A 21,359-nucleotide genomic window follows, 5' to 3' on the forward strand; every position below is an offset into this window, starting at 1 on the left:
GCAATGTCCGCCCTGACCAATGCGTGTGTAATCGAATAGAAAGGCGGCTAACCGTAAGGCTCTACGCGTCGGGAGTCGCGGGATGCCAGTGTGGAAACGCCGGATTTTATGAATAGCGAGTGTTGACTTTTTATTTCCCACTTCTTTGAGGGTAGCACAGTAGAAATTGTTTGTTTCGATCACGCTCCCTGTTTCCTTTGTTGTCTCTCAGTATTCTTTCTACGCGCTATGATACACTCATGTTCATAGAGAGCGTGGCGGTGGTCTGCATCGCATGGTACATTTTCATAGCCTGCGTCTGCACGATTGGTGAAATCTGCCTGTATAGCCTTCCCAACCCATTCATTGGAAACGCAGGACAGCAGACGTTGACCGTGAGTTAGATTTCTGTACTATCGTACCATACCCCAGCGAGCTGCCGTGCTCTCCAAAGAAAAAGAACAAATCCCTTATGTCACAGTCATACGCCCGTGCAAGGGCAGAGAGCCGTACCTCTACGAATGTCTCCGTTCCTCGTTCCTCCAAGACTACCCTGCCGACAAGCTGACGGTGCACTTTTGCGTCTCCTCCCGCGCCGATGCTGCCTACGAGACGATCGAGAAGGTCGTGAAAGACCATCCAGGCCACGATGCGCGCATCTTCGTGGAACAGGAGGACGATGAAGCCGCAAACCCCGCAGCCCACAGAGATCTGCTGGGCCCGAATCCCAAGATCAGGAACATGAGCAGGGCATATCGCAAGGCCAAAGGGGATCTGGTCTGGATCATTGACTGCAATATCTGGGTGGGCAAAGGTGTCTGTGGGCGCATGGTGGACAAGCTCTGCGGGTTTTCTTCGAAAGGCGCAACCGTCCGACCGTACAAGCTCGTCCACCACCTCCCCATCTCGGTGGATGTGAATGAATATTCGAACAAGCAGAAAACAAATACCTCGTCCTACGATGACGCCTCAGCCACGTCTCTTCTGTCAGACGCCAGCCTACCTGAAAGGCGAGGCAACATCGACCAGTATGGCGGGCGTCTCGAGGAGCTCTTCCTTTCGTCCGCGCATGCGAAGATGTACGTCGCCATCAACATGGTGGCAGTGGCACCTTGTATCGTCGGCAAATCCAATATGTTTCGCCGCTCACACCTCGACTACCTGACGGCCGAACGTGCGAAGCGTGAGGATCCTACGGCCCCTACACTTTCCCGGACAGGGATCGACTACTTCTCCCAGAACATCTGCGAGGACCACCTGATCGGGGACCTGCTCTGGAAATCAAAAGTTCCAGCTTTACAAGACTTGCCTCGGAATATGCGTAACCACGGCCTCGCTTTAGGCGATCTCGCCATCCAGCCCGTGGCCGGTATGACAGTCACCAACTATATCGCAAGGCGGGTTCGCTGGCTCAGAGTGAGAAAGTTCACTGTGCCTCTAGCGACGCTCGTCGAGCCCGGTACGGAAAGCTTCCTGTGCTCTGCGTACGGAGCCTTCGCGGTGACGACCTGCAAGTACACGCAAGGATGGTTCGGCAATACCTGGGGCTGGTTTCTGTTCTGGTGGACTGTGAGTATTGTCCTGTGGGCAAGCATTGACTGGAGAGTATATTTGCTCCTTCATTCTGGGCAGACGATAGAGACAACGACCGAGGGACCCTCAGATGAGCTGCCCGAGTTCGCCAAACCTCTGGGGCCAGGTCAGTTGCGGCGACCTTTTAAGGTCTGGCTTCTTGCCTGGCTGGGCCGCGAGGCTTTGGCGTTTCCTATCTGGGCTTGGGCAATCTGGGGCGGCGTGACCGTGACCTGGCGAGACCGTCGGTTCTGGGTGGGTATGGACATGAAAGTCCACGAGATACGCAAGACCGAGCATCAGACAGAGACCAATGGGGTCACGGACCACAACGCCTTGGGTAATGGGCATACAAATGGGACTGCTCATGGCAAAAGAAGGATGGACTGAGTGCTTGACTACTCTTATGTCCCCATACCGAACACTGTATGGGTTGCGCAGCATGATGATTGAGACAAGTGCACTGGCAAAGAAGGACCGGGACTGTCCGCGCCACGCCGCTTGCGTCGACTTATTCTATCTGGGGCATGTGCCGACGTATCTGGGCTTTTACCTCGAGACTTATCCTCCGGAGGAAGAACTTCCCAATATAGTCCCGTCCAAATACAGAATACCGGCCTAAGCCTCCTGACTTGGGCGACACGAACAATGAAGTTTCTGTGGGCTGACCGTTGCTTGGAACCCATGGAGCTGGACAACTCGGACAACAGGCTATGAAGATCATCAGTATCAGACTCTTCTGTATCGGCTTGCCGATATACTCACCCATTGCATGTTGACCTCGCGATGGCATGCAGGTTCGCTGATTTCCATCGTGGCAAAGTCATCGGTCGCTCCGGTTCCCGGTAGCTTACGATACCTCATGGAGATAGTACCGTGCCTCGCCCGATCGACACAGTCCACTTTGACCCGGGTCGGCATTGAGGGATTCTTGCCTTGGAATCTCTCCTCGAGTTCAATGGCAGTTTTTGCGATGGCGTATGCCACGCAACTATTCCAATGGCCTTCAATCACTTTCAAATCCTTCAAAGCTTGTAGAGCATTGTGGCGGATCTCACGCACTCGACATTGTGTAGCAATGAAGTAGAGTGGCGCGATAAAGCCCAAATGGAATTTCAGAACCATGTCGCCGTCATTCTTCGGGTCCATGTTGGTGTATCCGCTCCGCAGGAAGGCGCGAAGTTGCGCGAGCATGATTCGAAAGTCAGCAGCGGCACGACTATACATCTTGTCGTACTCAGGCTGGAGGGCTTTTAGTATGAGCAATGCCATGCGGTGTTGGGCCAGGAGCAGCAGTTGCCAATCCTTCATAAGCGGATCTTCCAGCTCAAATCGAGCCTTCCATCGCCCGAAAGCTGTCGCCCAATCGTTCACATACTTTCGTACACTAGGTGTCATGGACGACAGATGGCGCGGCTGACCCAGCTCAAGCAGTAGCACAAAGTAGACAGTCTGCTGGAGGTACTGGTTCGCTTGCGCCAAATCTTGAAACGTTTCTGGCATTGCCGGTAGCGCATACGTCTTGTCTTCGGACGATTCATCTTGAGGGCCTGCTATTTCTCTCAGCTCATAGGTTTCCGACTTTGCCAAAAAGCCTCGGATTATGGGCTCGATGGACTCGGAGATCTCAGGGGCGAGTATTGCGTTCTTTTTGCGGCTCTCCGAAATGATGCGATCCCCAGCTCGGAGGTGTGTAAGACCTGCGACTGAGGCACCCATCAGGAACTCGCAATGAGCGAACAAGAGACAGCAAATGAGAACGATCTCGAGGGGAAGTCCGCCCTGGCTTTGGTTGATCTTGCCGATGGCTTTCGTGTAGTGAAGCGTGAATGCGTGGTTTTGCCACGGCGTCCGCTTGCTGAAGTCTATCCATTCGTGAAGACTGCTGAGAGCGGCCAAACTGTAACGCACACATGAATGTATTTCACTGGCTTGAATGACTAATGTATTCCAGAAGCTCCATGCCTGAACGGACGAATATTTCACCAATGGTTTGTTGTCCAGGAATGAATCCATCATCTCGGAGAAATAAGAGGCGATTCGAGGGCCGGTGCATTCCATGAAATACTGGGTCGGTCTGTAGAGCTCCGAGTCGTCGTCGAAAAACCGGTAAGGACTCGCCGTGTTGAACCACGGGGCGATCTCATCGCCAGGAGACAGCGATGTCGAGGGTTCAAAGAGCCATGCTTTAGGTTGGTTGTAGCCTTCGCAGAATCGCCCGGCTTTGACGCAGCGCAGACACCTGGGACGGATCTCGTCACCTGCACACCATATAGTCTGGGAGTTAGTAAATGCATGAAAGGGGAGTGGCAAGGGACAAATCGTGTGGTGGAACAACGATGCCGGCAAGGAGGGTCAGGAACCGGGCGCGACGGCGGGAGCAACGACCAGGAAGCCTAAGACCGCAGCATTCGGCTCATTCATGGCAGACATACATTTGACCCTTCGGCTTCTGCTCGATAAGAAAGGTCAGCGGAAACAGGTCAGCAAGAGGAAGGAACAAGAGTGAGAAGACAGAACGGGGTGTCTTCCAGTCGTAGGGTGGCCGCACCTACAAGTGCCGCACCCAGTGCGCACTTTGTTGTGACTTCGTTTCAATCTGGTTGGCGATCTCTCTCGTCGAGTACCGACAACATTCCCTTCCTGTGTATTCTTTTCAGAAGTTCCTCTGCCTTGTTCCACGGTCACCTCTTGTGACGCCGACCGGTGGTAAAGTGTCCTGCCGCCAGCCACAATTATCTGAGGTACCATCTCGTACGGAGGCCTGCACATGGAAACAAAACTGCAGTCCCCGCGGCTTGGGCAAGATATCGCAAAGACCTTGCTGTCACCAATGGAGCGCAAGACAGATCACCAAGAGATATGCGAGGATTTCCTTAGAATCCTGAGGACCTTGGGATTTGGCAACCGGCGGGCGAAGACTGACTGATATCTAAGGCACCCAGTTGATCGTGTTATCACTTGGACCGCAAATCGCTTCTGACCTCGATATCAATTCGTCGTCCCTAGACAGTATTGTCTTTGTCTCGGTAGCTTTTAGTTTCTCCCGCTTGTACTCTCAGATACCTTGGTTCACCGTCCGATCTCAACAAGCACGTCCTTACCTTCCATCGAATCGAGCGGTGACGCTTTGCACATATGGGAAGAGCCATATTTTCAAGAGAGGGTTCAAGGACATCCAACTGGCGGCCGAGCAGGATACCCTGGCAAGTTTAGGCCTGGAAACGGCTCGGTTCAGTGCCTCTGAACTTTGAAGCACCATGAGCAGAGCCCAGAACAAAAATTACGCGCCCTGGTCCGATGTTATCAAAGCAACCACCACGAGCGACAGGGCTGATCCCTCCAAGACAGTTGGATGACGCAGATCAACAGCTGATGTATGCATCCTCTCCTCTCATCACGGAGGTGGTGTTTTCTACCCTTGGGCGAACGAACCCAATCAATCTCGACTCCCAAGATTGAGGAACTCAGCCCCAGGGCGTAATTGATGACTCTGAAGTGCGCTAATCGAGCAAGCATGTTAGAGATCACTTCCTTGTTGGGCACGAAGAAACCATCAATGACCCCCGGCCCGCAAACGTGGCCATACCTATGCCAGCCGAGCATGAAGGCTTACAAACAGTTACTGCTGACGACGAACGCAGGGCATGCATGCAGCACGAATAAACGTCGCCCTACCTCAAGCCCGAGCCCTGTCCCAAGCGAGGAGTTGGTCAGACCGATTGATGCGATCTTAGTGACAAGACGCAACGTACATCGATTAGGCTGACTAAGTCCAATCACTAGTACCCGTGGTACAGGCGGCACTAGAGACGAACAACCTATGCGCCACACACGACGAAAGCGACGTCTCTCTCGAGCAGTTACTATGCCAGTTGAGGCGCCTTGGACACAGTGAATTCCGCTGTGGTCGCGGTAGTCGTGACAGGCTCTTCTGGAACGCCGGAATAAGTTCCAGGCTCGATGTATACTTCGGCTTGCCTTTGGTCATCGATTTGGCACGGCATACGTGATTGAGTCCGACGACATGATACGTAGCGGTCTCCAAATGGTCGGGTTTGGAACGGTCATGGGAAGAAACGGCATCTGCCAGCCGACAACCTTGGCTGGTCCAGCATTGCTTAGCAGCATTCTCAGGACATGGTGTCAACTGAGAATTGCCGCAGTATATCAGAAGTGCGATCGGAAGCCGCTTTGAAAGTCATTGTCGTAATGTGTCGGAGAGTGAACAGTTGATGGGAGGAATCCTGCCAGACCTATCCATGCCATACCGACGCCGGATAAACATACACAATGCCCGAAAATGCGTTACCGGTTCTGCAGATCTATACCGACCACCATAGCCACAGTAAGCCTTTGAGATATTCGACAATCTCTTCCCCGCCCAGTTTGCTCTCTCCGTATAGTCTGTCAACAAAGGTGATCGGGCACTCTTCGACTTTGAGTCCCATTGCTTTCGCCCTGACCATCATTTCCATCTGGAACGTGTAACCCTTCGACTCAGTTCTCTCGATGACCGTAACCAGAGCCTCCTTCCTGTATAACCTGAATGAACCGGTCAAGTCACTCACGCCGGGATTCAGCAGGAAATCCGCGAGAATGTTGGCGCCACAACTTGTCAACTTCCTCTTTGCATCCCAGCCGTATACGCCCCCAATCAGACCTGGTCTTGATCTGTACCTCGTTCCAGTGACGATGTCGCAACCAGTCTGTTTTTGGATCTTGATGAACTCGGGGATGAATTTAGGATGGTGCGAGAAATCGGCATCCATAATGATGACGAAGTTGCCCGTCACATACTGTAGACCGTGGACGTAGGCAGTGCCCAGGCCCAATTTGCCTGCTCGTGGCTTCAGCACGATATGATCGGGCCCGAAGGCTTTTTGGAGTTCTTTCGCTCGCTCGAGGGTACCGTCGGGGGATGCATCGTCCACGACGATAACCTCCCAATCCAATTTCCTGAACAGAACACCAAGGCGCATTAGCCAACATCTTCCCTAAAGCCCCTCAAGGGGACATGGAGGGCACTTGTGTCTGAGCCAGGGTACTAACTCTTTGGTGAAGACATCTGAGAGCATCTGCACCAGAACAGGCAGATTCTGTCGTTCGTTGTAGGTTGGGAGGATCACGGAATACTTATTCTTGGAAGCCATGATAGTCGATACGTCGAGAGAATCAGGTGCGGCGTCTGAGTGTGGCTTGATTGAGGAATGAGGATCTGGCTGGATTCTGCGGACGCGCCAGATTGTTCTCTGCGCGTTTCCACGAAAGGAGGCGCGTGCATTATCCCCGACGGTTAAATCCGCCATACTACCCCAGAGTACTAGTTCGTACTGTAGGACTTCCGGTACTACTACTAGTACGTAGAGTGATGCGCATCTCATCTTGAATCCTTGATTGGCATCTACTACTTTCACAACTTCGAGCAAACCCCGCGCATGGCTTCCCAGCATCACAGTCGCAAGCCTTCCAGTCGAGCTGGCCTGCCTCGACGGACCACGAAGGGGCCCCTCGATGCTGTCGACGATCTTCTGATCACCCCCGGGGCAGTCACGCCAGCACGCTCTCCATCGAATCACTCTCCCCATGCACAATCCCCGCCAGGGGAGAGAGTCGAGGGTCGAAAACAAGCAGCATCCTCCGAACGGTTGCAACCTTCAGAAAGAGCCCACGCTGCCCCAGCCAGCGATGAGCAAGGGGAAGAGGATCGGGATCTCTCCTTTCTGCTTGATGCAGCCATATATCATTCTCTTTCGCAGCTTGAGGTCCCCGGTCCGTTCCGTAGACCATTTCTTCCACCCCCGACCAGCGAGTCGTCACTTATGGAAGCTCGCGAACAGCTCGACCTGTTGCTGTCGCAGTGCGACTTTTTGAGAGCCGCCCAGCTCGCGGGGTCCATCTTAACGTCAGGAACAGTGCAGCCAAACGATGCTAAGAGCATTTTTCGACTTCTTTCTCTCCGCTATTCTTGCCTCGAGCTATCGGGCAATCTGTTGCTCGCTGCTCAGGAAGCCAAGGCTCTAGAGGACCTGAGCTCGGCTTTCTATTATGACCACACCATTCCGCAGAAGGACGGAGACGGTGCTGGCGAACAGCTTGGCAAGGTTCCTCACCACATAATGCCCTTCACATTGAGATTGCAGGCTTTACGTCTCCAGAGCATTGGCTTTTCAGATCCGCGTCGAGGTGTCACTACTCTTTACGACACGGCTCTGGAATGCCGGGAACATCTGGCTGCGTCAACCACATCTCCAAGTCAGCGGGCGCTGTGGACTGAAAGACTCAACGAAGTCTCGATTCGGGTGGTCAACTCCTTGATTGAAATGGGTGATCTTGACTGTGCAGCTCGGACATTAGAGTCCATCAAACCAGGAGATGCGGAGCATGTGGCTCTCTGGACAGCCCGAATGGCCCTCCTCCTGATCAAAATTGGCGACGTCAGCAAGGCCCAGCGGTTGATCGATTCCGCGAGTCTGAACCCACTGGAGAAGCTCGCCTTGGAATCTCTCCTCGCTGTTGCCGAAGGGCGATACGATATTGCTTCTCAGAAGCTTTCAATCTGTGAACTAGAATCCAGCTCTGCGCTCAAAGGCCTGGTGGAACAGAATCTTGCGGTGGCTTACCTTTACAGTGGGGAGGTTCAAAAAGCCAAACAAATGCTCGAAGAATCGGTTGACAACGGTTACACGTTCCAGACCTTGACCATCAATCTTGCTACTATTTACGATTTGACTTCGGATAGAGCCCGAGACTTGAAAATGGCATTGGCTGCAAAAATTGCCCATCAGCAGAAGGATTCTATGCACAATCGCTCGTTTGCGAATGTCGACTTCAAGCTATGAACACCGCGACGGAGGCAGATTCACAGACATATCGACCCCATGATCCCGTGTCGATAATCAAAAGCCTTCAGGAGGCCTCTAAGATGCGACATTGCCGCCAATACTATGAGGATGTGGAATAACTGGTGTGAGCTTCCTATAGTGTCAAATCTGCCAGGATACCAAGCTTCCGGAAACCGAGCCTGTCACAGTCAGCGATGATCCAGCCACATGCTCCGGTCAGCTTACAGCGTATAAACCGGCTCCCAGGATATACAGTGAGCCTTGCAACACTACCCAGGACAGCCCGATCTGCTGCTCCATAGCATGCAATCCGAATGTCCTCACCCCGTCCACGACCGGGATAACGGCGGAGATTCCCATGCCAACAAACATCAATGCTCTGTATGGCCTCCAAGTTGGGGTTCTGAAGCGAGGCAGCACAGATGTTGCTGTACACGCAATACCCAAGGTGCAGATCTGATCATCAAATGAGCGGAGCTCTCGAGCTTGGGGGGTTGGACGGTGGTGATGAGACTTACCATGGTCCAGTAGGTCCATTGCCTTCCCGGATTACACCAGAAACCATAGTAGATACTCGGGACGAAAGAACCCGTAATAAGCACAGCGATGCCGGCATAGTCCAGCTGATTCCAGAATTTGGCGACCTGCGGGGAGTGATTCGAGAATGTATGGAAGGAGGCGCTCAGACCAAGACAGCAAGCGGCGCCGAAGAAGAAGCAGCTCATTGCTATCACATCTGCGGCGGAGGCTCTTTCATATCTTGGTAGCAGAACCCTATAGAGCAGAGCAGCCACCGGCAGACTGAGCGTGGCGGGGACCAAGTGAGTCCAAATATTGATGCTCTCATTGTGCCAGTGAAGAATGCTCTGCAACGAGCGTGTGTAACTATATGACGCCTGTCGATAGCTGCCGTGTATGTGCTGATTGTCTTGCTGCCAGTGAGGGAGGTCGTTCCAGTGAAGCAAAGAATACCAGGGAGCCGCGGGCTGATCGGAATCGGTGGTTGGGGAAGAAGGGCCAGCGGACATGGAGCTGTCAAATTGCCTTTCCGCCGGAGACATTTTCCGGGAAGGCATTCAAAAGAAAAGGTCTTGTTAGTGCAGAAACAAAGCCTGGATAAAGAACGCTGATGTTGGAACCAAGTATGTGTTTTGAAGCAGCAAAATGTTGGGAGAAAAATGACCTCGAAGCGGAGGTTTTGTATCAAAGCGGTAATGTACGGATACATCCATCCACAAGGCTCGGCCCGCCCCAACCCATGCGTCTAAAGTTACGACCGGTTCAACATGGCAACCACAACTCATACCTCTCCACCGTTCTCCCTTCTTCCCTGTTACCATCATCCTCTTCTTTCTCCTCCACACCATCCATCCCTCTTTGTTCTTACAGAAGTCGCTTCGCCTACGATACCCGCATTCATGACAGAAAGTGGGCTTCAGCCTGGGATATGCGAGGCACAGCAATCGTGACACCTCTGGCTCTTCACGAGGGTTGATGCTTCTGCGACAATGGCTCAAGGCCCGGCTTATTCAGGTCGGAAGTCCTCGGCGCCGTGGGACCGGCTACGGCCCGTCAAGCAGGATCCTCTAGAAAGCATGGGTTTTGTGTCCAAAGGCGACAACAGGTTAGGTCGTCAACCCAACTTCGCCCTTTCCGCTAACCATTGCCACAGGCTTCTGGATCCGAAAACACAGGAGACCTTTTACAACAAGATTGTTGCTCGATATATGCAGTTTTGCACACAACATTCCAAGGACCTTGACAGCGCGTTCGCGTCTCTCACGCTCGACGAAGGCCGATCCACTTCGGCTGATCCAGCCCGCAGCCCTGCGCTACCAGCACCAGCCGCTAGCATCGAACGACGTCCTCTACCTCCTCAGGTAAGCCTGCAGATGGGATCTCCTGCTTTTCAGGCTCGCCAGCCCAACGAAATGTCTGTGCCATCACCGTCGGCAGAGCTGTCCACGATTCTATTAGCGCTTCGAAAACTGAGAGAAGGATTACTAGCAACGTCGGCCACAGCACCCTCGCCTGTATTTTCGCAACGCGTCCACGTCTTCAACATAAGAGCTGCCATACTGGCTAGACACCCACCTGGATACCATGCTTCGCTCTTGCACTTGTTGTTTGTTCTACACACTCCGGCACATCCACTCCCGACATCGGAATTGGTCGAGATGACGACTTATCTGATCCTTGACACCGCACTACGACAGGACGACCTATCCGAAGCGTACACTTTGAGGTACAACAGCAAGGTGAAGTTCGGATATAAGAGCAGGGCTGTTGACAGCATACTGCAAGCCGTGGTCATGGGTGACTGGGTCACGTTTTGGCACGTGCGGCAGAAGGTGGACGGCTACGTTCGAGGCCTCCTCTATTGGTACATCGAAACCCAACGCAAACTAGCACTCAAAGCCATCGGCCGCGCGTATTACACGTGCGACGTCAACTGGATCATCCAGAGCGCGACCGGAGGCGACTTCAGCTGGGACGAACTTGTCGAAGCAGAAGATGTGGGCTGGGTGCGGGAGGGCGACAGGGTGATCATCCGCAAGCCGAAGTCCAAGTCCGCTAAGTGACGGTGATGGCCAATCCCGGTTGCGAACGAGATGCAGTGAGTGCTATACTTGGCGACGCACATGGCAGAAAGGCCAGAAAAGACTGACACAGATGTCAGCAACAGCCTGGTCTGGAATGGAGCGTGGTGGTTAGGAAGATCCGTGCGCTTTGAAACTCTGGCCGCATGTTGAAGATGTTGTGCATGTGCGGAGCCCAGCCACTCGTGTGGCGCTTCCAGCCACAACAGATTTTGCCAATAGGATGCGGCTCATGCAGGCCTTGGCCTCGCCTTGGCCCCGCCTGCGGTCAAACTGCGACACTGCGCAGCCCAACCTCGTCCATTTCGCTTCTTCAACACCTCGACAGCCACCTCGCAAGCATCATAATGCCGCCGCACACGCGTTGCAGGCATGCTGTCGACATGGCCAGCCTTTGTATTTCTACTCTGACATGGAAGGTAGATGTCCGAGCCCTTTCTTTTCTTGTTTCTATATTTTTGTCTGCTACCAAATCTCAAGATAACACAAAACTATTGAATAGCATAGATACAACATAGTCTGTCTTGAACCTGTCCCTTCATCCAAGACCTGCGAGACAAAACATTGATCTTCCTCGAGATGAAAACGAGTTCGATCTCGATCCTCACATCCCTGTCCTCCTTATTGCTTTCCACAAATGCCTGGCCTCTGCTTCCAAATGTACTGGAGCGAAGAAAACCTGCCTCATACTCGGTGGTCGCGGTGGATGGCGGTAGCACAGAAGGAAGTGTTGCATCAGCGACCACTGTCACTGATGCCGTGACGCATACGGAGACTCTCATGACAACACAACTTTCCACTCTTATGGTGACCGAGTCAGACACTCCCGCCACGATTGTCCTCACTGTGACGACCGCAGCGCCCACCACGATCACCGACTATATGCCAGGCTCGGTCACGACAGAAATTGTGACTGCGACAATTGAGTCTTCAGCGCCGCCAAGCATTAATTCTTCTGAGGCTTCATATCCCTCGTCGAGTAGTCCTATTGCCGCCGCACCGGAGCCCACGACGACAACATCATCATCGTCAACAACCACAACAGAAACGACGTCAACGACATCGGCTACGACATCATCGATTACGACAGAAACGACATCAACAGCAACGTCATCTACGACAGAAACGACGACAACTACGAGCGCTACCACGACTACACCTGCAGCTCCTCCTCCACCACCAGCGACCTCGGATGGAATATATGTTACAACACTGCTCACCAGCAGCACGACAACGACAACTCCGACCGGGAATTCCACTTCCACTTCTAGTTCCGTTACTACTTCCACCTTCACCTCCGTCTCCACTTCTACTTTCATTTCCACTCCCACTTCAACTTCAACTTCAACTTCAACCTCAATTACCGTATCAATCGAAACAACACCGATTTCGACAGAGACTCTCCCAGAGCTTACTGTGACAGTCACCCAACCACTTCCATCAACGCGACCGTACGATGATGGCATGTGGCATACATACTACTACTATACTGTTGAATCTGAAAGCCAGTACCCCTCAAGCACCGACAGCAGTTGGGGCGCCAGCTCGACCAGCACTCCCGCCTTGGAAGCAAGCAGTACTATGGCGAATCCATGGACCTCATCCACACTTTCGGTGTCGACTACAAGCTCCATCCCTACTACAACGAGTCTAGCATTTTGGGGTGCTGCCGACTTCAAGGGTTGGAATACCACAACATCAGATCTGGGCACAGCAACTTCTGCTGGGACAGTCGAGACCTGGGTCGCCCCCAACTGACTCTAAACCGGTTTGTCTTTGAATTTCTAACGACTGCATGATCCAATGAGGTCTTATACCCCTTTGCACCTTTCCACCTGGATCTCTGGAATTGTATGAGATATGTCCAGCATCGTGCTGTTTGACAGGTTTGGCTTGCTCTGAAGATACCAAAACGGCATTTGATTTATAGCAAGGCGCTGGCGGTACTGATTGAAAATCATCTATGGGATAGATAGGTACATAATTGGAATCAGTCCAGGTTGGGGGCTTCTGGTCACGAATATAAAGTTACAACTCATGAAACGGTTCAAAAGTTCCTTTACCGTGTAATCTTTTTGCTATATCTCAGTGGTTCTGAGTATTTGCGAGCCTACGGCAGAATCACTCCCCAAGCACCTGTAACCATAGTACACACATTCAAGTTGTAATCATTGATACAGATAGGTACACACCTGTAGGTACCATAGGTAGGTAGTAGTCTCCGAGTCCGGCGGGATTCGTCGCCAAGACTGGCCAAAGTCCGCCCGCCGAAGTTGGAGGTTCAAGTGCAGCCTTTAGTCAGTGCAGTCGCTCCCCGGCCAGAGGCATTGCAGCTCCCACTCTATACATTCCAATCACGAAGTGCACCCCGACATTGTATCAAGTGTACAGACACGAAGAGACCCGAAACACCTGAGGCTTGGGTGTCACTCCCCGAAGACTCCTTCACCTGGTTCGCCCGTGTCGGTCACTGGTCACAGACCAGAACCACCGTCGCAATGGCGGCAGGCCCGCCCACCGTCGAAGACCAGGGCCGACTGCTGGAGGAAGCTCTTGGAGTCGTGCGCCAGCAGTCACAGCAGATGCGCAAGTGTCTAGAAACCCCGGGGAAGTTGATGGACGCCTTGAAATGCGGGTGAGTCCTCTGGGAGCCTCTGTTGCCTGATATGCTTGCTGACCCCGAGGAACATTGTAGTTCCACCCTGGTCTCCGAACTGCGAACTCCTAGCCTAGGACCGAAGCAATACTACGAACTGTACATGGCCGTCTTCGATGCGCTCGGCTATCTCTCTGAGTACCTCCGCGACTCCCACCCGGTCAATCACCTGGCGGACCTGTATGAGCTCGTCCAGTATGCGGGCAACATAATCCCAAGATTGTATCTGATGATCACCGTGGGCACGGTCTACATGGCAGTTGAGGATGCCCCAGTCAAGGAAATCATGAAGGACATGATGGAGATGAGTAGGGGCGTCCAGCACCCGATTCGCGGCCTCTTTCTACGATATTATCTGAGTGGTCAGGCACGAGACCACTTACCGACTGGGAAGGACGATGGACCGCAAGGGAACTTGCAAGACTCGATCAATTTCATCCTTACGAATTTTGTTGAAATGAACAAGTTGTGGGTCCGCTGGCAGCACCAAGGTCCATCCCGAGAACGAGAGCAACGAACACAGGAACGGAGAGAGTTGGAGCTGCTGGTCGGAAGCAATTTGGTCAGACTCAGCCAACTCGTTGATTTGGAAACCTACAAGGCCACAATCATTGCTCCGTTGTTGGAGCAGGTCGTGCAATGTCGCGACGTGCTAGCCCAGGAATACCTGCTTGAAGGTAGGAGGAAGAAACTGGGGTGAGTGTATTATGCTAACAGCAATGTAGTGATCACCAAAGTCTTTCCCGATGAATACCACCTTCATACGCTCGATCAACTGCTTTCTGCCATTGCTAGGTTGAACCCACATGTCGACATGAAGAAAATCGTCATTGGACTGATGGATCGGTTGTCAACTTATGCCCAGCGCGAAGCGGAAGGGTCTTCAGCAGAAGAGAAGAGAAAAGCCGAAGAGGATGCGGCCATCCGAATGCTGGAGAAGGTCGATCTTAACAAAGACTCCAAGCCCTCAGCAACAGCAGCAACTACGGCAGACCAGGAAACACCTCACACCAACGGAAATGAGCCAAAGTCGCCGACAGACTCACAGCCGACCGAGTCCGAACCATTAACACCTGCTACGACGGCTACCAATGGTGAGAAATCAGGTAGTGGCATTGCTGATGTTAAGCTTTTCGAGATATTCTACGACCAGGTCGTAAACCTCGTCAAGACTCGTGGCCTACCGATTCAAGATACTATGGCTCTTCTGACATCGCTCGCAAACCTTGCCCTGTAAGTCATACTGCCTCATGTCGAGAGAAAAACAACTGACAGAAGCCAGCAACATTTATCCTGAGAGACTAGAGTATGTCGATCAGATACTCGCGTACGCTCGTGATAAAGGTGCAGAGTACATGGATTCTGCCGACCTCCATTCTGCCGCCACACAAGCCAATATGCTCAACCTTCTTCTGTCGCCGATCCGGACTTACTATTCTCTCTTCACGGCGCTGGCTCTTCCCAACTACCTTCCCCTATACCAATCCCAGACCTACGCTACAAGGCGCGCCGTCGCCTCCGAAGTGGCCAAAAGTATTCTCCGGAACCGAGTGAAGATCACGTCCACACAACATCTGGAAGGAGTTATGACTTTGCTCAAGGTGATCATCAAGGAAGGCCTCCAGCAACCTGCAGGATATCCTGGCCTGAATCGCTCAAGAGGAGGCGAGTCCGATGAGACCGTAGAGGAGCAAGGTTGGCTCGCAAGGATAGTCCATTTCATCCAGGGGCCCGACAACGAGACTCAACTGAGGCTATTGCAGCAAGTACGGAAAGCGTACGAAGTCGGCAACGAGCGAATCAAATTCACCACGCCAGCAATAATCAATGCTTCAATGAAGCTTGCGCGGAAGTTGAAATCTCGTGAGCACTTTGAAGATGACTGGCAGAATCAGTCGTCGACATTGTACCGTTTCATGCATCACGCACTCTCTCAGCTGTATACGCGCGTGAATCCCGGTGCGGCCGAATTATGTCTTCGGTTGTTCGTTTCCTGTGGCCAGATCGCAGATCAATGCGGGTTCGAGGAGTTCGCTTATGAGTATTTTGCCCAAGCATTCACCATCTACGAGGACAGCATCAGCGACTCGAGGGCACAGTTCCAAGCCGTCTGCATCATTGCGGGTGCCCTCCAGATGACCAGAGGCTTTGGAAAAGAGAACTACGATACACTGATCACCAAAGCCGCATTGCATGGCAGCAAACTGTTGAAGAAGCCTGACCAGTGTCGCGCTGTATATCTGGCAAGCCATCTGTGGTGGTGTGTTGAGATTCCTGGACGGGATGAGGATCCGAAGAATGTAAGTCCTTCTATGTCCGGCAAGGCCGTTGCATCGACGGTGCGACAATACCCCCTTGATACTAATGCGACTTGTGCACAGCTATATCGCGATGGCAAACGTGTTTTAGAATGCCTTCAAAGAGCCCTCCGTGTCGCCGATGCGTGCATGGACACCGCCGTGTCCGTGGAGTTGTTTGTTGAGATCTTGAATCGATACGTCTACTATTTCGACCAACAAAACGAATCGGTGAGTCAAGCCCTCTGCACGCTTTCTTTCTTTCTCTCTGTCTTGTCGGATCAGTTACTAATTCCATCCAGGTGACGATAAAATATCTGAATGGGCTCATCGAATTGATCCATTCCAATCTGTCCACGACGAACGTGGACGGCAATGCGCAGGCTCTGGAGAACCCGAAACGCCACTTTTTCAGGACGTTGGACTACATCAAGTCAAGGGACTTCGAGGGTGTAGTCACAGAGGCGAGGCAGTGAATGAGAATAGAAAATTGGAAGGGGGTGGTTTTAGAAACAATCTCTCATCGACCGACTGCATCCTGACCAGGAAATACTCGCCTGGAGGGATGGCCTTTGCCTTTTTGTGTTTCCTAGCTGCTCTTGTCGATTCCGCCACTGCGAAGCTTCTTTTTTGAGAGGAATACTAGTACATGCTTGTTCCTCGCCATGGCTGTATTAACGCAGCTACTACAGGGAGGCACATATGAGGTGGGAGTGTGGGAGGTGGGAGGATCAAGACATGATAACTCCTCCTGTCGATCCGCTTAGGCGGCAGCACATCATATCGTAGGCCACCGGTTGTCATCTCAGAGAGACAATAGCATTCTAACCGGTGTTTCTCGAAGCTGGCTGATAATAGCGTGTAGCCGCCTCATTGTACTGCCTTACAAAACTACACACGAGTGCTCTCAATCACGATCAAGTTGTACATATTGTGTGACTTCATTATGATTTGATACTACACGAAAACCGAGACTATTCTGGTTGGAATGTCCGTTGCCTTGACTGGCGGATTCGCTAAACACTTCACCTTATCGTCTGTGGGAAACTCCTCTTTCCTGTTTGTTGCCATTGACGCCTTGTAGTTGTATTATTCGATCCAAACGAGTGTTTGTAGTTGTTGTTGACTGCCTAGAGCTCCTGTGTCCACAGACCAACTCCCACCCCGTCCAGAGATACCATCTCGACCATAGGCTGCTCCAGCGCCAGGGCCGAGGCATTCCTTTGCGTGTCTGTGACGACAGCAGTGTATTTGAATGCGAAATTGAGAATCAACGCACAGGCCAGCCCGATGGATACCAGGAATGGGCCAAATACATTGTCGAAGTCCTTCCCACTCCGTTCTGTGATCAGTTTGCTCCGCCACATGTAGATAGCCCATCCCCAGATACCGGCAAAGACCGCAAAGGCGGTGTAGACCAGTGCCAGAATGCGAGCAATGTTGTTGTTGACCCCTGCGGCATTATAGAGACCGAGGGACAGCGTCGCCAGCAGTACGGCGATGTGTTGCCACTTGATAAATGTTCTCTGATTCGCAAGCCAGACTTTGCCTTCAACCTTGAGATCGGCTCTGTCTTTGATCCAGACGCCCGGGTGTTTGACGCCAGGGGGCAACGGTGCATCGTCCCATGCAGTGCCCCGACGATGACGACGAGCATAACGGGAGTTGGAGAAGGCTGGGAGCAACGATAGCAAGCCACCTCCTGAAGACTCGTTGAGCGTGGCTCGACTATCAGCAAGGCCTTCGTCATGGTCGTCTTCTTCAGCTGTTGCTTCGAGCTGGTCAACCGATTTCAGTCGTGAAGATCGGACAGACTGAGAGATCTGACCGGACATTCTTTGCTCGGGGTATTTGCTGGGCGATCCGAACTTCCCCTTGGAGGATGATAACCGCGAACTCCCCAGGTAGCTTCCAACGGCCATCTCGTCTGCAGCTTGTTTGGCTTCCCTTTCCTGCTCTTCTTGATAAGCTGCTACCGGATCCCTTCTGATGTCCGTCTCCAGATCGCTCAACCAGAAGGGAAAGATGTTGACGTAATCCTCAAAGAGCTCTGCCACGCCATGCACAAACTTGGAAAACCTCTTCTCCTCCTTCACCAGGTGGGAATTCATCAGGTCGTGGAGCCAGGCGTTATTTCTAGTATACTTGGTATCCTTGACCTTGATCTCAAGGACTGCGTGTTGAAACCGGCTGATCTCACCCTTCTTGATCGAGGGGAATGGGTACTCCATTCGACTCTGGTCGATATCGGATCGATGCCAGTCATCCGGATCACGACATGGGCGGTCAGTGTCCAAGGCGTCTTCACGAATGAAGGCAAGGTCGGTATCCAGCGATATCCTGATTCGGTCATCGCCGGGAATCTGGAAGGCGGTGCGGGTGTAACTAGCTCGCAGTACCGGCTCCAGCTCCTTCTCTTTGATGAAAGACTGGATCTCCTTGACATTGGCCTTGAAAGTCTTGACCTCTTCCGACTCGGAACCCAAACGGTCTTCGAGTTTCTGAATCTGCTTTTCCATCTTATATTCACCATTCAGGAACGGATTGATATATTTCTCCTTGATGGGGACCCTGATCTCTTTGCTTTCAATGCCATCACCAACCAATTTCTTTTCCAACACTATTTCAGGCTTGTCTTCGAGCTGACCAGTCCACCTCAGGCGCACGGAGTTGCCGGGTGTACTCTTGTCCACTTTACTCTGGTAGAGGTCGAAGTTGTGGTTGTCGAAATATATCGAGGTCATGGACGGATCTTTGTGAGAGGTATCCACCTCCTTGGCCGATTGCGGGTTGTAGACCAGGACTGGAAGCCGGCGTAGAATATATGTCTTGACCTCGAGGAGGTTGTCCACATGCACCCAATATTTGTGGGCTGTATATGTTTCGGTCGGCGTCACATCTGACGTCGGCTCCTTGGACGGATTCTCTTCTCCAAGCTTTTGGCGAGCCCAAGAGTACATGGCAGACAGACGGTACAGCAGCGGCGAATAGTCCTCCTGGTTGAAGGGTGTCTGAGACAGGCGGACCTGCAGCATAGGCCGGACTCTGTACTTGAGACCCCTCTTACGGTCATGTTTCTTAGCCGCCTTCAAGAACCCAGTGTAGTTGATACGGCTGAATTTCCTAAGTTCGTTGAGCTCCCTGGAAATGCTGTCCAGCTCTTTCAATAGGTCTTTTGCAATGGCCTTCCACTCCTCCTCACTCTTTTCATCTTCGTGTTCGGAATCCGGCAGCTTAGCCTCGCATGCGGCGGCTCGCTCTCGTATGGCATTGAAGATATTGGCCTGGTGCTGGCTGACCTTCTCCAGCTGCACTGCCGTGAGCTCATGGACGAAGTTCTCCTCGTCTTGTTCAGTCCAGCTGCCTTCACCACCACGTCCTTGCGGAGAGGTCTCATCCTCCCGCAACAGCTTCTTAATCTTGTCGTAGTCGAGGTATTTGTCCTTCCATGGCGGGTAGACGGAGTCGGCGAGGGTCTTGCCGAAACGCATGTCGACGGCGTTCAAGAGAACTGTTGTCACCGCTAAGATTGCAATGAGACGTCGAAATCCATGCGCAGGCTTGGAAATACACTTTGAAAATAGGAAGAGAAAAAGAAAAGAAGGGCAGCAGATTCTTTACACCACTATTGTTGTCGAACTGAACCGCAGTGTCCCACTGCATCTTTACTCTGTACTTGCTTCTCCCAAGGCCTCGATCACACCTGCCCAATCAGAGCGGCGTGTTTCCCTCGTGCTCGGCGACCCTCTTTCACGTGCAACCCGAACGTCATGGTCCGGATATATTATTTATCCGAGTTCCGATCATCGCACTATCCCCAGCTCGGAATTCCGCCTCGGCAGTATCTGAGTATACAGCCTCGCGCCGCAGTATTTCAGGATCTACCACACGGGAAGCCAGTGCTACGAGCCATTCACAGAGATATTAATGTCAAGGCAGTTCCACCCTCAGCCATGTCAGGAGAATCCAGGGATATCGTCAAAGCACTCGAAAGCGTCCTGACCCGCCTAAGCGAGCACCCCTATCCTCACGTTCCTAACCCGCAAGGCTGTGAGAAGCGAGCCAGCGTCGCTGCCATCATTCGCGTCCGACCCGCCTACGCTCCTATCCCTTCTTCCAGAGACTCTCTCGTAGCAGTCAGCGAGTCTGCCACTCCTCCAACCACAATCCATGAATTCTTCTCGCAAGACTGGGTCCAGCAAGGCGACCCTGAGCTTCTCTTCATTAAACGCGCTGGTCGGGCTGGGGACAGATGGTCAGGCCACACGGCATTGCCAGGGGGAAAGCGAGACCCCGAGGATGCAGATGATCTGGCTGCAGCAGTAAGAGAAACAAGGGAAGAGATTGGCCTGGACCTGGAAACCACACAATGTCTTCATGCAGGCAATCTGCCCGAGAGGCTGGTCACGACATCCTGGGGCAAGGATGTTCTCATGGTGCTATGTCCTTACATATTCCTCCTTACTGGGAAGACCTCTCCCTCTATCCAGCCACAGCCCACCGAAGTCGCATCTGTACATTGGGTCTCGTTGCGTGCATTGTTATCCCCATCACTCCGGACAAGAGAGGCGGTTGATATATCGAGTAGGATGGCCAAGCACGTTGGCCCATTACTACACAGATTGATCCGCTTGAGTATTGGCAAGATGTTGTTCAGCGCGGTTCGACTTGTTCCCACGGAGTCCATATATGCCAGTTCAATACCTGGCTTTATTCCTACGGAAGGCGGCGACAAGCTGTTCACGATGTCAAGCTGGGCCCAAGCACCATTTGGCATCCCTTCGTCCTCTCAATCTCTCACTCATCAGCAACCTATCCTCCTCTGGGGTCTCACGCTCGGCGTCCTCGCAGACCTGCTTGACCAACTCCCGCCATTTAATGCTGTTGCCTTATGGGAGTATCCTACGTTTACTGTCCCGGACCTTCGTCTCATTGTCTATATCATGACCTGTCAGTTCAGAAAAGCTTCTGCGGAGTCATTGTCCTCGGGCTCCTGGCCCAGTCAGACAGCTGTGGACGCGACGACAGAAGCGACAGCCGTAACCACGTCTGAGCCGGCCCCTACGGTTTCGGAAGCCGAGCCTCTCAAGCTCACCAAGCAGCCGTCGTTTGAGAAACACAGTGTTGGCATCGGCGGATTGGGCGTGGGATCAGATCCCCAGCACGCTGTTGGGAAGCTACTTCATGGGTACTACGACCGATTAAATGTGGCCATTGCGGTATTTCTAGCCTATAGAACTGCCATTTTGGCGGGGGCCGCCATCTGGGCCTTTAGGCTCTGGAAACGACGTCGAGGTGCGAATATATGATCCTATGGGCCGGCGGGTGACATGAAACGTCCTCTCTGGCTGAAGACATTTGTGCACTATATATCGTGCATTTTCGAGAAGAGCTTGCCTCCGTCTACAGA

At 52.6% G+C, this 21,359-nt stretch overlaps 11 protein-coding genes across 11 annotated transcripts; 7 read left to right on the forward strand and 4 right to left on the reverse strand.

The window, feature by feature from the left end:
* Positions 1–239: 239 nt before the first annotated feature.
* On the forward strand, positions 240–1,941 carry A1O1_02075 (ceramide glucosyltransferase; the record flags this gene model as incomplete). Its single annotated transcript, XM_007722987.1, has 2 exons — positions 240–374; positions 412–1,941. The coding sequence occupies 2 exons, from the start codon at positions 240–242 to the stop codon at positions 1,939–1,941; spliced, it is 1,665 nt and encodes a 554-aa protein (XP_007721177.1).
* Positions 1,942–2,280: 339 nt separating this feature from the next.
* Positions 2,281–3,975, reverse strand: A1O1_02076 (uncharacterized protein; the record flags this gene model as incomplete). Its single annotated transcript, XM_007722988.1, has 2 exons — positions 2,281–3,812; positions 3,915–3,975. The coding sequence occupies 2 exons, from the start codon at positions 3,973–3,975 to the stop codon at positions 2,281–2,283; spliced, it is 1,593 nt and encodes a 530-aa protein (XP_007721178.1).
* Positions 3,976–5,876: 1,901 nt separating this feature from the next.
* A1O1_02077 (dolichol-phosphate mannosyltransferase) lies at positions 5,877–6,704 on the reverse strand (the record flags this gene model as incomplete). The annotated part of the gene is made up of 2 exons (XM_007722989.1): positions 5,877–6,510; positions 6,604–6,704. The coding sequence occupies 2 exons, from the start codon at positions 6,702–6,704 to the stop codon at positions 5,877–5,879; spliced, it is 735 nt and encodes a 244-aa protein (XP_007721179.1).
* A 285-nt stretch (positions 6,705–6,989) lies between these two features.
* A1O1_02078 (uncharacterized protein) lies at positions 6,990–8,393 on the forward strand (the record flags this gene model as incomplete). The annotated part of the gene is made up of 1 exon (XM_007722990.1): positions 6,990–8,393. The coding sequence occupies one exon, from the start codon at positions 6,990–6,992 to the stop codon at positions 8,391–8,393; it is 1,404 nt and encodes a 467-aa protein (XP_007721180.1).
* Positions 8,394–8,413: 20 nt separating this feature from the next.
* On the reverse strand, positions 8,414–9,457 carry A1O1_02079 (uncharacterized protein; the record flags this gene model as incomplete). The annotated part of the gene is made up of 3 exons (XM_007722991.1): positions 8,414–8,575; positions 8,622–8,852; positions 8,915–9,457. 3 exons carry the CDS (start codon positions 9,455–9,457, stop codon positions 8,414–8,416), a joined length of 936 nt encoding a protein of 311 aa, XP_007721181.1.
* Positions 9,458–9,904: 447 nt separating this feature from the next.
* On the forward strand, positions 9,905–10,978 carry A1O1_02080 (uncharacterized protein; the record flags this gene model as incomplete). The annotated part of the gene is made up of 2 exons (XM_007722992.1): positions 9,905–10,020; positions 10,069–10,978. 2 exons carry the CDS (start codon positions 9,905–9,907, stop codon positions 10,976–10,978), a joined length of 1,026 nt encoding a protein of 341 aa, XP_007721182.1.
* Positions 10,979–11,575: 597 nt separating this feature from the next.
* On the forward strand, positions 11,576–12,267 carry A1O1_02081 (uncharacterized protein; the record flags this gene model as incomplete). Its single annotated transcript, XM_007722993.1, has 2 exons — positions 11,576–11,905; positions 11,980–12,267. The coding sequence occupies 2 exons, from the start codon at positions 11,576–11,578 to the stop codon at positions 12,265–12,267; spliced, it is 618 nt and encodes a 205-aa protein (XP_007721183.1).
* Positions 12,268–12,316: 49 nt separating this feature from the next.
* On the forward strand, positions 12,317–12,703 carry A1O1_02082 (uncharacterized protein). The gene has a single exon (XM_007722994.1). It carries the CDS (start codon positions 12,453–12,455, stop codon positions 12,648–12,650), a length of 198 nt encoding a protein of 65 aa, XP_007721184.1. The 5' UTR covers positions 12,317–12,452; the 3' UTR covers positions 12,651–12,703.
* A 791-nt stretch (positions 12,704–13,494) lies between these two features.
* A1O1_02083 (uncharacterized protein) lies at positions 13,495–16,425 on the forward strand (the record flags this gene model as incomplete). The annotated part of the gene is made up of 6 exons (XM_007722995.1): positions 13,495–13,631; positions 13,692–14,329; positions 14,378–14,885; positions 14,935–15,952; positions 16,034–16,180; positions 16,252–16,425. The coding sequence occupies 6 exons, from the start codon at positions 13,495–13,497 to the stop codon at positions 16,423–16,425; spliced, it is 2,622 nt and encodes an 873-aa protein (XP_007721185.1).
* A 654-nt stretch (positions 16,426–17,079) lies between these two features.
* Positions 17,080–19,440, reverse strand: A1O1_02084 (uncharacterized protein; the record flags this gene model as incomplete). Its single annotated transcript, XM_007722996.1, has 1 exon — positions 17,080–19,440. One exon carries the CDS (start codon positions 19,438–19,440, stop codon positions 17,080–17,082), a length of 2,361 nt encoding a protein of 786 aa, XP_007721186.1.
* A 462-nt stretch (positions 19,441–19,902) lies between these two features.
* Positions 19,903–21,258, forward strand: A1O1_02085 (uncharacterized protein; the record flags this gene model as incomplete). Its single annotated transcript, XM_007722997.1, has 1 exon — positions 19,903–21,258. One exon carries the CDS (start codon positions 19,903–19,905, stop codon positions 21,256–21,258), a length of 1,356 nt encoding a protein of 451 aa, XP_007721187.1.
* Between the last annotated feature and the right edge of the window lie 101 nt (positions 21,259–21,359).

The sequence above is a fragment of the Capronia coronata genome (genome assembly GCF_000585585.1).
Source record: "Capronia coronata CBS 617.96 chromosome Unknown acBCG-supercont1.2, whole genome shotgun sequence".
In the NCBI taxonomy this organism is placed as follows: Eukaryota; Fungi; Ascomycota; class Eurotiomycetes; order Chaetothyriales; family Herpotrichiellaceae; genus Capronia; species Capronia coronata.